This window comes from Mustelus asterias, chromosome 23 (genome assembly GCF_964213995.1).
Source record: "Mustelus asterias chromosome 23, sMusAst1.hap1.1, whole genome shotgun sequence".
In the NCBI taxonomy this organism is placed as follows: domain Eukaryota; kingdom Metazoa; phylum Chordata; class Chondrichthyes; order Carcharhiniformes; family Triakidae; genus Mustelus; species Mustelus asterias.
Window position 1 is genome coordinate 697,004 of NC_135823.1, and position 14,734 is coordinate 711,737.

Here is a 14,734-nt window from a genome sequence, read left to right on the forward strand (position 1 = left end):
AAATAGAAGTGTTTATCAGTATAAAGGATATCTTTGTGGGTGTGCTGGCTTTGTAGATGCGCAGATAAATAAATAGTATTACTCTCCTTAACTCTTATGGCCAGCAGCTTATTTAAAGTGAATGACGTAATATTAAATTAAGTACAACAAATCACGTTACTTTTTTCGTTTCGAATTTAGAACCTTGTCTGTTTCTGTGTAGTGTCGCCATTTGTAATTTCTGCAAAAATGACCAATACATATTTGTAGAAAAGAGCAAAATATCGACAGGGTTCGGCAATGTAAAATTGTCCCTTTGTATCCAAAGGTGTGCTCAATCGATGGATTGGCCATGCTGATTTGCCCCTTCGTGTCTAAAGTGTGTAGGTTAGCTGGATTGGCCGAGCTAAATTGCCCCTGAGTGTCCAAAGATGTTTAACAACACCAGGTTAAAGTCCAACAGGTTTTTTTGGCAGCAAAAGCCACACAAGCTTTCGAAGCTCCAAGCCCCTTCTTCAGGCGAGTGAGAGCAGCTCCGAAAGCTTGTGTGGCTTTTTCTACCAAATAAACCTGTTGGACTTTAACCAGGTGTTGTTAAACGTCTTACTGTGATGACCCCAGTCCAACGCCGGCATCTCCACATCATGTCCAAAGATGTGCAGGTAAAGTAGATTGGACATGCTAAATTGCCCTTAATGCCCCAAGATGTGCAGGTTAGGTGGATTGGCCATGTCAAATTGCCCTTAAGGTATCAAGATGTGCAGGTAAGGTGGATTGGCCATGTCAAATTGCCCTTAAGGTATCAAGATGTGCAGGTAAGGTGGATTGGTCATGCTAAATTGCCCCTTGGTTTCAGGAGGACGAGAAGGGTAACTATGTGAAGTCACGGCAATAGGGCCCTGAGTGGGATTTCTGGCGGTGCAGGCTCGCTGGGCTGAACGACCCCCTCCTGCATTGTAGGAGTTTTATGATTTTATCAGTCATCTTATCAAGTTATCCGTTGTCTGTTTTCGGGATCCGATTTTGCGTAAATCTGAATCTCTTACATTGCAAAGGTAACTGCAGTTCCAAAGACACACCATAGGCTGCAAAGAGCCTTGGGGTATTATCTGTTCGGGACAGGCTCCACATTAAGCAAGCCGACTGCAATCTCACTGAAATAATGTCGGCTGTGCCCTGGTGCAACCCATGCAAAGCAAAGAGGCAGCACTAACTGCTCACACATCAGCCTTTCAAAGGATGGCCTCCGCCTGGCTTTGATTTCATATTTTTCTAACACAATTGCATACAAAGCACAGCACAGATTGGTACCATTCGGCCCACTCGCAGCAGTTAATGCTCCAGACGTGCCTCATTCTCTCTTTCTATCACCCCATCAACATATCCTTCTCGCCCTTTCTCTCCTTCGTGTCTATCCAACTCCCGAGTTAAAATACATTTTTGTCATTCGTCACGAGCAGAGGTGAGGAGCAAAATGGGGCATCGAATGCCATAACCAGATTTTAATGTTGCGATTTTTAAAAAATTGGGCACTTTTTAACTTGAGTGATTTGATTTATTATTGTCACATATATTAGTATATGGCGAAAAATTGGCCTACCTTGCATTAAGTTGATCTTTCTCGACACCCTAGCTATGACTGTAAAACTGCATTCTGCACTCTCTCCTTTCCTTCTCTATGAACGGTAAACTTTGTCTGTATAGTGTGCAAGAAACAATACTTTTCACTGCATCCCAATACAGGTGACAATAATAAATCAAATCTATGTACTCTATGAACGGTATGCTTTGTCTGTACAGCGCGCAGGAAATAATACTTTTTAATCTATGCTAATACATGTGACAATAATAAATCAAATCAAATGAAATCAAAAGCACTCCCTGTGGTAGCGAGTTCCATATTCTGCCCATTCCTCCAAAATACATTTTTGTCCTGAATTCCCTATTGGCGGCTATCTCATCTTGCAATATTTTGAAATTCTACTCCTACTTTGTTGAACCATTTCATAATTGCAACTTCTCGATGGGTCAGCCCTCAATTTTCAATTGTTTTAGAGAAAAAGTGCTCCAATCTGTTCAAGCTTCACTGACAGTTACACATTCTCTCTTCTGTTATAATGTTAACACAAAGATAAGTGGAAAAGTGAATCCTGTGGAGGGCGTAGAAGGTCTGCAGAGATATTTGAACAGGCTGAGTGAGTGGGCGAGGATCTGGCAGATGGAGTATAACGTTGACAAATGCGAGGTTATACACATTGGAGGAAATAATAGCAAATTGGATTATTTAAATGGAAAACAATTACAACATGCTACTGTGCAAAGGGACCTGGGGGTCCTTGTGCATGAGATGCAATAACCCAGTCTGCAGTTGCAACAGGTGATCAAGAAGGCAAATGGGGTGTTGGCCTATATCGCAAGGGGGATAGAATATAAAACAGAGATGTCTTGCTGCATCTGTATAGGGCATTGGTGAGGCCGCAGCTGGAAAACTGTGTGCAGTACTGGTCCCCTTATTTGCGGAAGGTTATTTTGGCCTTGGAGGGAGTGCAGAGACGGTTCACCAGGTTGATACCAGAGATGAGGGGTGTTGATTATGAGGAGAGACTGAACAGATTGGGTTTCTACTCGTTGGAATTTAGAAGGCTGAGGGGGGATCTTATAGAGACCTATAAGATAATGAAGGGGCTGGATAGGGTATCGGTGGAGAGATTCTTTCCACTTAGAAAGGAAGCTAGAACTGGAGGGAACAGCCTCAAAATAAAGGGGGGTCAGTTTCGGACAGAGTTGAGGAGGAACTTCTTCTCTCAGAGGGTGGTGAATCTCTGGAATTCTCTGCCCACTGAAGTGGTGGAGGCTTCCTCATTGAATATGTTTAAATCACGGATAGATGGATTCCTGATCGGTAAGGGAATTAGGAGTTATAGGGATCAGGCGGGTAAGTGGAACTGATCCACTTCAGGTCAGCCATGATCTCATTGAATGGCGGGGCAGGCTCGAGGGGCGAGATGGCCTACTCCTGCTCCTATTTCTTATGTTCTTATTAACTGCACCTTTTCTGTTCCCTGTCAATCCTTGCTGGGGCAGCCCGGTGGCACCATGGTTAGCACTGCTGCCTCCCAGCGCCAAGGAACGGGGTTCGGTTCCCGGCTTGGTTCACCGTCTGTGCAGAATCTGCACGTTTTTCCCGTGTCTGCCTGGGTTTCCTCTAGGTGTTCCGGTTTCCTCCCACAGTCCGAAAGATATGCTGTTTACTTGGATTGGCCGTGCTAAAATCTCACTCAGTCTACCCGAACAGGCGGCAGAATGTGGCGACGAGGGGTTTTTCACAGTAACTTCATTGCAATGTTAATGTGAGCTGACTTGTGCCTGATAAATGAACTTTAGCATACTTTTCTCAGATTAGGAAGAATCGTGCTCTGGACGCAAAATCTGGCCTAACTGATGTGAGTAAGATAGATGAGGTATTTTGTCGAACATGTCGAATGGTCGCAGGCACCTAGACCTGTAGTAAACAGGAAAACCGCAGAGAGATCTCGACCTCGGTTCTATTTTCCAACACCAGTCATGTTTTAATTCATATGCACAGTGCGCACATTTCACACGTCCCTCACACAGAGAGAACAAGAGCGAGTTCTCAGTGAGATTCGGAACGGGGGATCAGAGTCTCACCTTTTGGGTCAAGGACAATGAGTTTCCTCAGGATCTGTACATTGTTCCACCTCTTCCAGGGTGAGATGTCCTCATTATATTCAGATAAAGTGGAGGAGGATTTGGACAGAACGAAGAGGCAGAAATTGTTTTCATTGGCAGGAGTGCCGGGAACAAAGGGAACATGGATACAAGAATTTGGTAAAAGTACAAGAGAGGGAGATGAGGGGACTTTTTTCTTACCTGTCCGAATTGCTGTGATCTGGAGGGCTTTGCCTGAAAGGGCGGTGGAAGCAGATTCAAGAGGAACTTCCAAAAGGGTTTAATTGGAACTTTCAAAATGGGGGAACTGGTTACATAATTGAAGGGGAAAAATTTAGTAATATTAGCTAAATCTTTCAAAGACTCAAAGCCGACTCGAAGGGCCGAAAGGTCTCCCTCTTGATTCTGCGGTACTATACGATGTGAGTTAGCGTGTAAGTTTAACATAACAACGAAACAAATATTGCTGTGAAAATGGGAAGTCGATTAATAACAATGATTAGAAAGGAATTAATCTTAATTGCCATTTCTCCTGAGATATGACGTGTGAGTGGGCTCCGTTAACAATATTGGCCACTTTGGAGAAGAAACAATTTCAAGTAGAACTTCAGAGTGTGTTACAAGCTTTTGGCGAAAAAAGCGCCCAAAGTCAGCGGAGGAGAAGAAGAAATGAAGCAATGACAGAAAATGCTGGAACATCTCAGCGGCACACTAGTTAGCACTGCTGCCTCTCACCATCCGGCCCTGGGTTCGATTCCCGGCTTGGGTTACTGCCTGTGTGGAGTTTGCAATTTCTTGCCGTGTCTGCGAGAGTTCCCTCTGGGTGCTCCTGTTTCTTCCCACAAGCACAAAAATGTGCGGGTTAGGTTCATTGGCTGTGCTAAATTGCCCCATCGTGTCAGGGGGTCAGCAGGGTAAATAAGTGGGATTATGGTGATTGTGATCAGTGCAGACTCGATGGGCCATTCGGCCTCTTTCTGCACTGTAGGGGCTCGACGATTCTAGGCCAGAGAGCATGAAGCTCTGTCGGAGGGTAATCCACATTCGGAGTGTTGGGTCTATTCTCTCTCCACACATACTCTCAGACCGAGAATCATACAGTCCTGAACGAGGCCATTTGGCCCATCGAGTCTGCACTTATCACAATTCCCATAACCCAACAGAGATTTTCCAGCATTTTCTGTTTTTGGTTCAGATTCCAGCATCCTCAGTCAGTTGGTGTCATATAAGGAGAGAGTGGGATGTAAACAATAGTTGAGAAATGTAGTTTCACTGTAGCTCTTCATGTGATTAACATTACACAGATCACACGCGAATCCTGCCCAGTATTCAAATCAGATTTACTGGTGAATGGATTCGCATTGTACCTTTCGAAAGTGAGGAGGAAAATGGGGCAATTGACCGCCATAGTTAGAGGGATTTAAAAGTGCGATTTTAATTTTGAATCAGGCATTTTTTAAAATTTCATTTGATTCATTATTGTCACATGTATTAGCATACAGTGGAAAGTATTGTTTCCAACGCATTATATAGAAAAAGCATACCATTCATAGAGAAGGAAAGGAGAGAGTGGAGAATATCGTGTTACCATCTTCGCTGGGGTGTAGAAAAAGATCAGTTTAATGCCAGGTCGGTCCATTCAAAAGTCTGATGGCAGCAGTGAAGAAGCTATTCTTGAGTCGGTTGGTACGTGACCTCAGACTTTTGTATCGTTTTCCGGACAGAGGAATGCGGAAGAGAGAATGTCCGGGTTGCGTTGCGTCATTGGTTATGCTGGCTGCTTTTCCTGACTCGGTTAAAGTCCAACAGGGTTATTTGGTAGCAAAAGCCACACAAGCTTTCGGAGCTCTCAGCCTCGGGGCTTAGAGCTCCGAAAGCTTGTGTGGCTTTTGCTACCAAATAAACCTGTTGGACTTTAACCTGGTGTTGTTAAACCTCTTACTGTGTTTACCCCAGTCCAACGCCGGCATCTCCACATCATGCTTTTCCTGAGGCAGCGGGAAGTGTCGATGGAGTCAATAGATGGGAGGCTGGTTTGATTATTTACTCCCAATCGGCGTATTATGTTCGGGGGCTGTCTTCAGGGAATGTTCCATAACCTGAGGTGACTGTTCTCTCTCTCTCTCTCCCAGTTACAGTGTCTCAGGCCACCTTGTCCCAGTCTCCGCCGGTTCAGACCCTCCCTGCCGGGAGTCCTGTTAATCTCAGTTGTCGTATCCAGGGTCAAGCTGCTAGCTATGTCCACTGGTACAGACAGAGGGAGAGAAACGACATGGATTTGGTTTACACAGCGTTCCAGAACAGTCGAACTGAGGGGAGGTTTTCCAGCGAGATTTCTGAAAAAGCGGGCATTTGTTCACTAATCATTGCGGATTCCCAGAAAAATGATTCTGGGATGTATTACTGTGCAATCCCCAATTATCAAAACATGGTGCAAATATTTGGAAACGGCTCCAAGTTAGTGATCACAGGTAAATTCAATTATCATTCCATTGCAGTGGATATCTCAAAGCAATCAAAGTGTCCTGTTCAACCGGTTAATGGGTTCTCTGTTTCATTTGTCGGATTTAGCCGGTTCTCCCACCATATTCCTCCTCACCCCGCCGCTGGATGAGATTCCTGCCATGGAAAGAGTCCCGTTGTTGTGTTTGGTCAGAGGCGTGTCTCCCGATTCCTTTGCCGTGCGCTGGAATGTTTCGGGGCGGGATACCGAGGGACAGTCCGATTCGGGGACGCTGGAGCCGGACGGGACCTACACCATCAGGAGTTACATCAGCCTCTCGGTGGAAACTTGGCGAAGTGGCACTCACTGTACTTATGCCGTTCAGGTCAACTCCGGTGAAAGTATTCTCATTGAAAGTGTCTCATCTCAGAGAGGTAGCTATTCACAATGATCTTTTCTCAAGCCCTTTAACGTTAACGGGACACTTCACGAAGAACAGTCCAACTTTGGAAATTAGCAATGTCTCTGCGGGTATCTCCATGGAGGTCCAATTCATCGCTGTCCTATCACGGCCCTTCCAATCGTTCAGAGTTTCGATTTCTGGCTCTTTAACGCTTTTTCGTTGCCGTAGAGAGCCGTGGATGTTCAATCACTGAAGCACATTTGTGAAAACGGATAGATTAAAGGGTAAGGGGAAAGGGTGGGAAAGTTAAGTTTATGTACACGGTTACCCATGGTGTTATTGAAAGGCAGAGTAGACAGGACAGGCCGAATGGCCTCTTTCCCTCCCCCACTTCTTGTGTCTGCCGAAGACACCGTTACATTTCTGAAGCTCAGGGACCACTCGGTCGGTGTTTCAAATTGAAATGTGTGATTATACCCTCTGTGTTGCACTTCATCTCAGCACGGTGGGGAACCATTTATTTATCCCTTCGTCTCTCTCTACTTCAATCCCTTTCAATTGCACCGTGCTACACGTTATCTGCGCAATGGCACATTAGCATTGCTGCCTCACTGCTCCAGTGACCCGGGTTCAATTCCGGCTTTGGGTGACTGTGTGTGTGGAGTTTGCATGTTCTCCCCGTCTCAGCGCGGGTTTCCTTCAGGTATTGCGGATTCCTCCCACACTCCAAAGGTATTCGTGGAAGTGGAAATGACTAGGGTTGGGAAGCATTTTCCGATCGGGGCCATTGTGATCTCCTGGACTCGTTTCGATCGCCTCAGGGGGTCGGAGAGGAATTTCCCAGATTTTTTTTTTCCCCATATTGGCCCTGGGGTTTTTCACTCTGGGTTTTCGCCTCTCCCTGGAGATCACATGGTCTGGAATGGGGGGGTGGGGGTAAGTTAATAGGTTGTAATGAACAAAGCATCGTAGCTGTGAGGGACAGCTCGGTGGATAGGATATTGGTATGTAGATAGGCTGGAAAATTGGGCGGGGATCCTGGATTCAGGATTCAATCCTGGACCAGGGAGCGGCGCGGGCTTGGAGGGCCGAAGGGCCTGTTCCTGTGCTGTATTGTTCTTTGTTCTTCTTTGTTCTTTGTTCTTTGTATGCAGGTTACGTGGATTGGCCGTGCTAACTTGCCCCTTAGTATGCAAAGATGTGCGGGTTAAGTGGATTGGCCACGCTAACATTCCTCTTAGTGTCCAAAGAGGTGCAGGTTATGTGGATTAGCCATGCTAAAATACCCTTTAGTGTCCAAGGACATGCAGGTTATGTGGATTGGCCATGCTCAATTGACGCTTAGTGTCCAAAGATGTGTGGGTTAGGTTAATTAACCATGCTAAATTGTCAGGGTAAATACTTGGGCTCGCGTGGTTGGGCCCTGGGTGGCACTGATGTTGTGCTTGCTCGATGGGCCGAATAGACTTAGAACAAACAAAGAACAAAGAACAATACAGCACAGGAACAGGCCCTTCGGCCCTCCAAGCCCGCGCCGCTCCCTGATCCAAACTAGACCATTTTTTCGTATCCCTCCATTCCCACTCCGTTCATGTGGCTATCTAGATAAGTCTTAAACGTTCCCAGTGTGTCCGCCTCCACCACCTTGGCCGGCAGGGCATTCCAGACCCCCACCACCCTCTGTGTAAAAAACGTCCTTCTGATATCCGTGTTAAACCTCCCCCCCCCTCACCTTGAACCTATGACCCCTCGTAAACGTCACCACCGACCTGCGAAGAAGCTTTCCACCGTTCACCCTATCTATGCCTTTCATAATTTTATACACCTCTATTAGGTCGCCCCTCATCCTCCGTCTTTCCAATGAGAACAACCCCAGTTTACCCAATGTCTCCTCATAACTAAGCCCCTCCATGCCAGGCAACATCCTGGTAAACCTCCTCTACACTCTCTCTATAGCCTCCGCGTCCTTCTGGTAGTGTTGCGACCAGAACTGGGCACATTATTCCAAATGCGGCCGAACCAACGTTCTATACAACCTCAACATCTGACCCCAACTTTTATACTCTATGCCCCGTCCTATAAAGGTCAGCATGCCATATGCCTTCTTCACTACGCTCTCCACCTGTGCCTTCACATTCAAGGATCTGTGGACTTGGACACCCAGGTCCCTCTGCGTATCTACACCCTTTATGGTTCTGCCATTTATCGTTTAGCTCCCCCTTACGTTAGTTCTACCAAAATGCATCACTTCGCATTCGTCTGGATTGAACTCCATCTGCCATTTCTTTGCCCAAATTTCCAGCCTATATATATCCTTCTGTAGCCGCTGACAATGTTCCTCACTATCTGCAAGTCCAGCCATTTTCGTGTCGTCCGCAAACTTACTGATCACCCCAGTTACACCTTCTTCCAGATCGTTTATATAAATCACAAACAGCAGAGGTCCCAATACAGAGCCCGGCGGAACACCACTAGTCACAGGCATCCAGCCGGAAAAAGACCCTTCCACTACCACCCTCTGTCTTCTGTGACCAAGCCAGTTCTCCACCCATCTAGCCACCTCCCCCTTTATCCCATGAAATCCAATCTTTTGCACCAACCTACCATGAGGTGTGTACTGTAGGGATTTTATGATCTGTCCAGTTGTTAATCTTCCCAAGTTAACCTCCCCTCCCTCCGCTTCTCTCTCTCAATCCTCCTTTTTACCCTTGTGTAGCTTTTCGGTCAGTCTGTCCGAAGACCCTGATTGCAACTCTTTCACTCTCACTCTACCTTCAGCTATTTATCTCCCTCTCTCTCCCTCCCTGCCTCTGTCTCTCCCTCTACTTATTGTTTAACTAGTATTCCCCAGCGTTCCATCTTTACTTTTTTTATGCTAGTTACATGGTGCTCCAAGTAAGTGTCTACCCATCTCTCTCTGCATTATCTACTTTGTTCTCTTCTTTTCTCTCTTTCTCGAAACCTCTCTCAATGTTTCATCATTGGAAATCGAGCTAAATAATTCTGTGTAAGTTATCTGCTCTGCCTATCTCTCCATCTCTAGTCCCGTTTGAACAGTGATCCATCAGATTGCTGCTCTAATTTTCAATCATTTATTCTTTCAATATATCTGGGGAATTTTTTCATGAGGTGGAGATGCCGGCGTTGGACTAGGGTAAACACAATAAGAAGTCTAACAACACCAGGTTAAAGTCCAACAGGTTTATTTGGGAGCAAAAGCCACTAGCTTTCGGAACAGGCTGTCCCTTCGCCAGGTGGGTGGGAGTTCTGATCACAAACAGGGCACAAATACACAACCTCAATTTACATGAATAATGATTGGAATGTGACTCTTTACAGCTAATCAAGTCTTAAAGGTACAGACAATGTGAGTGGAGGGAGCATTAAACACAGGTTACAAAGATCTGTATTGTCTCCAGACAGGACAGCTCGTGAGATTTTGCACATCCAGGCAGGTTGTGGGGGTTACAGATAGTGACATGAACCCAATATCCCGGTTGAGGCCGTCCTCATGTGTGCGGCACCTGGCTATCAGTATCTTCTCAGCGACTCTGCGCTGTCGTGTGTCGTGAAGGCCCTCTTGGAGAACGCTTACCCGGAGATCAGAGGCTGAATGCCCGTGACCACTGAAGTGCTCCCCAACAGGAAGAGAACAGTCTTGCCTGGAGATTGTCGAGAGGTGTGCATCCGTTTTCCTCGCGTCTGCATGGTTTCCCCAGTGTACCATGCTTTGGGAGGCATGCCTCCCGAGGCATGGCACATTGGGGAAACCATGCAGGCGCTGCGACAACGGATGAATGAACACCGCTCGACAGCTGTAAACCTCCACGAATCTTTGATTCTATCTTGTGCTTTATTTCTCTGTTGTTTCAACTGTGCTTTGTAACATCTTGGTTCTTACTCCTCCCTGAATCTTTCACTCTCTCCCTCTTTCTCTTTGTGTGCCTTGTTCAAAAAGTGCTCAGTCCCTCTGTCACTGTCTGTCCCTTCCTCCCCCTGTGTCCTGTTGGAAAAGTCCTATTTAAAGTCTCTCGATTGGGCAGAGCGGTGGCACAGTCGCGAGCACTGACGCCTCACCGTGTCAGGTGCCAGTGTTCAATTCCGGCCTCCGATCACTGTCTGTGGAGTTTGCACATTCTCCCCGTGACTGCGTGGGTTTCCTCCGGGTGATTCGGTTGCCTCCCACAGTCCAAAGATTTGTTCGTTGATTGGCCATTCTAAATTGACCAGAGTGCCAGGGGGATAAGCAGGATAAGTACGTGGGTTTACGTGGATAGCGTGGGATTGTTGTCAGTGCGGACTCGATGAGCCGAATGGTCTACTTCTGCACTGTGGGATTCAATGACGACTCTCACCCTGAATCTTTCACTCTCTCTCTCTTTCTCTATGTGCGCCCCATTCAAAAAGTGCTCAGTCTCTCTGTCACTATCTCGCTCGAGCTCTCCCTGTGTCCTATTGGAAAAATGCTACTCTAATACATGATGGGAAAGTATGCAAAACGTTTTGCCATTTTCCGGTCAAATTGGAGAGACAGATTTGACAAAATCCTTCGCTTGTTTGATTATTTCCACAATCGATTTTCTTTGAGTGAAAGTTTAATTCTTTTTGCAGATTCTCCCTCCCCGACCACCTGTCATTTACTGTTTCCTGGGGGTTTGTCGGCCGCGGCGCTTCTCCTTCTAGGATTGGTTCTTGTGGCCGGAAGAAGGATCTGCAGGAACCGGCAGAAAGGTAGCGATTGTTGCGGGATGCTGTTACTCCGCGGCGCTCTCAATCCACTCATTTATCACTGAATTATTGACACTTCTGAGCGGGTTCGGTGTGAAATGTAGCCATTTTAAATTTCAGTATAAATTACTCTTTCTAACAGGAACCGCGAACAGTGATGACGAGCTGACAGAATCCAGGGAACACAAACAGAATAAAGAGGTGAATGAATGGAATTATTGTGGCTATCCCACACGGATACTTTTCATTAATTTTTTTATCCAGGTTTTAAAATTCATAAAGAACACAGAAAGTTCTAGAAAATCTCAACAAGCCTGGAGGCATCCAGGGACAGAGAAAGTTTCGAGGGAGTCTGACATTTCATCAGAGCTAGTTCTGTTTTCGTTCATTCGTGGGACATTTGATTTTATTTGATTTATTATTGTCACATGTATTAGCATACAGTGAAAACTATTGGTTCTTGAACGCTATACAGACAAAGCATACCATTCATAGAGAAGAAAAGGAGAGACTGCAGAATGCAATGTTACAGTCATAGCTAGGCTGTGGAGAAAGATCAACTGAATGCGAGGTATGTCCATTCAAATGTCTGATGGCAGCAGGGAAGAAGCTGTTCTTGAATCGGTTGGGACATGACCTCAGACCTTTGTACTTTTCTTCCTGATGGAAGGAGTTGGAAGAGAATATGTCCAGGGTGCATGTGGTCCGTGATTATATTGGTTGCTTTTCCGAGGCGGTAGGAAGTGCAGACAGTGTCAATGGATGGGAGGCTGCGTTGACTGATGGACTGGACTCTGTTCACAACCCTTTGTTGTTTCTTGCGTTCTTGGACAGAGCAGGAGCCATACCAAGCTTACTCACTTTGAAAGCAAAAATAAGAAGGCAGATTACTCGCTGAATGGTTCTAACTTGGGAGAGAGGAGTGTGCAGCAGGACGTGGGTGCCTTTTTTCACCAGTCCATGAAGTTAATACAGATACAGCACGGGGTAAACAAGGCAAATTGCATGTTGGCCCTCATGGCGAGAGGTTTCGATTACAGGAGCAGGGATGTGTTGTTGCAATTATACAGGGCCTTGGTGAGGCCACCCCGAGCGTATTATGTGCACTTTTAGTCTCGTTTTCTGAGGAAGGATGTTCTTGCTCTCGCGAGAGTGCAGCGAAGTTTTACCAGGCTGATTCCTGGGATGGCAGGACTGATGTATGAGCAGATGTTGACTAGGTTACGATTCTTTTCGCTGGCGTTCAGACGAATGAGGGGGAATCTCATAGAGACTTATACAATTCTAATAGGACTAGACACAGTAGACTAGACACCGTGATCTCCCGATGGTGGGAGAGTCCCGAACTAGGGATCAGTCTGAGGATTCGGGGTAGACCATTTAGGACGGTGATGAGGAGAAATATCTTCACCCAAAGAGTGGTGAGCCTGTGGAATTCATTACCACAAGAAGTAGTTGATGTCAAAATATTGAATGTATTCAAGAGGTGGCTAGAGATAGCACTTGGGGCGAATGGGATCAAAGGTTATGGGGAGAAAGCACGATTAGGTGATTGAGTTGGAAGATCAGCCATGATCGTGATCAATGGTTGAGCAGGCTCGAAGGGCTCAATTGTTTTCTCCTTGCTCCTAACTTCTATAGAAACATAGAAGCATAGAAAACCTTGTTCCTATGTTATGTGTAAAAGCAGCCAGCATAATCAATGACCCCTCGCATGCTAGACATACTCTCTTCTTCCATCGGGAAAAATATACATAAGTCTGAGTTCACGTACCAACCGACCCAAGAACAGCTTCTTCCCTGCTTGAATGGACCTACATTTAATTAAGCTGGCCTTTCTCTACATCGCTAGCTATGATTGTAACACTGTAACCTACACCCATCGCTTTCCTTCTCTATGAAACAAAACTTTTCACTGCAATACATGTGACAATAATCAATCAAATCAAAACACTTCACATAACACGGGGCTGAATTCTGGAATACTCACCACCAAAAAGCTATACAGAGCAGTGGACAATTGAAACTCTCAAAATTGAGAGGGGTAGATTTACGTTAGTGACTGGATTGAGGATTATTCAATGTTGGTGGATGTATGTGAGTTGAGCTGCTAGTAGTCATGAACAGATTGAATAGAGTGGAGGGCCTCAATGGCCTCACCTATCCCTATAATAATGGTGTGGATTACACGAACAGATCACTTTTTATCCACAGACACTTTACGCTCGCCTAGCCTTCAATGAGGATCCAACACTCTAACTCGAGAGAAAGGAGAGAGAGAGAACGCATTGTGTGCTTCCTGGATGTGTTGCGTTGCAGAAACATTCATCTTGGAGCACGGGAAATTCGGAAAGTGAAACGGGTGCAAATTCGGGCGGATTAGCGTCTCAATTTTATAATGGCGCCCAAAGTGGAAAATGAATCTTCTCTTAATGACCGCCATTCTAAGACGGAATGTCGCCTAAAATGCAATTTCACCTCTTCATGCTTCTACCTTCTCATATGGGTTTTACAATTCTATTCTGCATTTTCTACCATAATTGTGAAAGAAATAGTTCAAATGTATCTGTGTCCCAGTCACCAAAATATTGAAACAGAGTTTGAAAACCAACTTCGTGTGTGATTTCAGTTTCCTTTCGGTTCCAGAACAAATGTGTTTCCATTGGCTCTTGAGCTAATTCATAGAGACGTTTTTCGAGTGAATGTGTGTGCGTTGGAGGTAGGGTTAAAGCCTGACAAGGCATATTTGCAACTTTGGATTTCGGCTGCATGAATATGCAATATGCCAAATTAAATGTGTGTTCCCAGTCTTAACTGGATGTACCTTGGTATTAGACACTGTTATATTTAATCCTGAAAGAACATTAGCTGTAATCCATGTTCCTGTCTGATAACACGGGTAAGTGGATGTGATAGACACGAAGCTGGGAACTCTGACCATTTCCAGCATAAAAAGAGCCATTCTGCCCGTGAAATCAGCGCCATTCGTTCCAACCGGCAATTCCGTCTAAACTCCCGGCTTTCTCCCAATGTCCCTGACAACTATTCCCCTTTCACCACAACACCCTTTCAATCTTATTTCCCCCCCCCCCCCCCTTAATTCTCAGTAAATGGTCGTACTTGGATACGGAGGCGATGGTCCAGTGGTTTATCGCTGGACTCATAATCTAATAAAGTTAGCTAATGCGACCAGGATTCGTATCCCACCACGGCAGATGATAAAATTTGGATTTAATAAAAAAAACTCTGGAATTAAGAATCTACTGATGACCATTGGCGATTGTCGAAAAATAACACCTGGTTCACTAATATCACTAAAATCTGCCGTCCTTACCCGTCTGGCCTACATGTGACTCCAGAGCCACAGCAATGTGGTTGATTCTCAACTGCATTCCAAGGGCAACTAGGGATGGGCAACAAATGCTGGCCAGCCAGCGACGCCCATGTCCAACGGATGAATAAATAAAATCCATGCAGGTTGAAGCATAACG

The 14,734-nt window shown here is 45.6% G+C and overlaps 1 protein-coding gene across 2 annotated transcripts; it reads left to right on the plus strand.

Moving 5' to 3' along the window:
* Positions 1 to 3,584: 3,584 nt before the first annotated feature.
* On the plus strand, positions 3,585 to 13,852 carry LOC144510337 (Ig heavy chain Mem5-like). 2 transcript variants are annotated; one of them, XM_078239775.1, is made up of 6 exons: positions 3,585 to 3,708; positions 5,802 to 6,140; positions 6,241 to 6,546; positions 11,127 to 11,246; positions 11,386 to 11,444; positions 13,458 to 13,852. In XM_078239775.1, exons 1-6 carry the CDS (start codon positions 3,666 to 3,668, stop codon positions 13,500 to 13,502), a joined length of 912 nt encoding a protein of 303 aa, XP_078095901.1. In that variant the 5' UTR covers positions 3,585 to 3,665; the 3' UTR covers positions 13,503 to 13,852. The 2 variants fall into 2 exon arrangements, with proteins under 2 accessions (XP_078095901.1, XP_078095902.1); XM_078239776.1 differs by lacking the exon at positions 11,386 to 11,444 and having other exon boundaries at positions 13,458 to 13,846.
* The last annotated feature ends 882 nt before the right edge of the window (positions 13,853 to 14,734 follow it).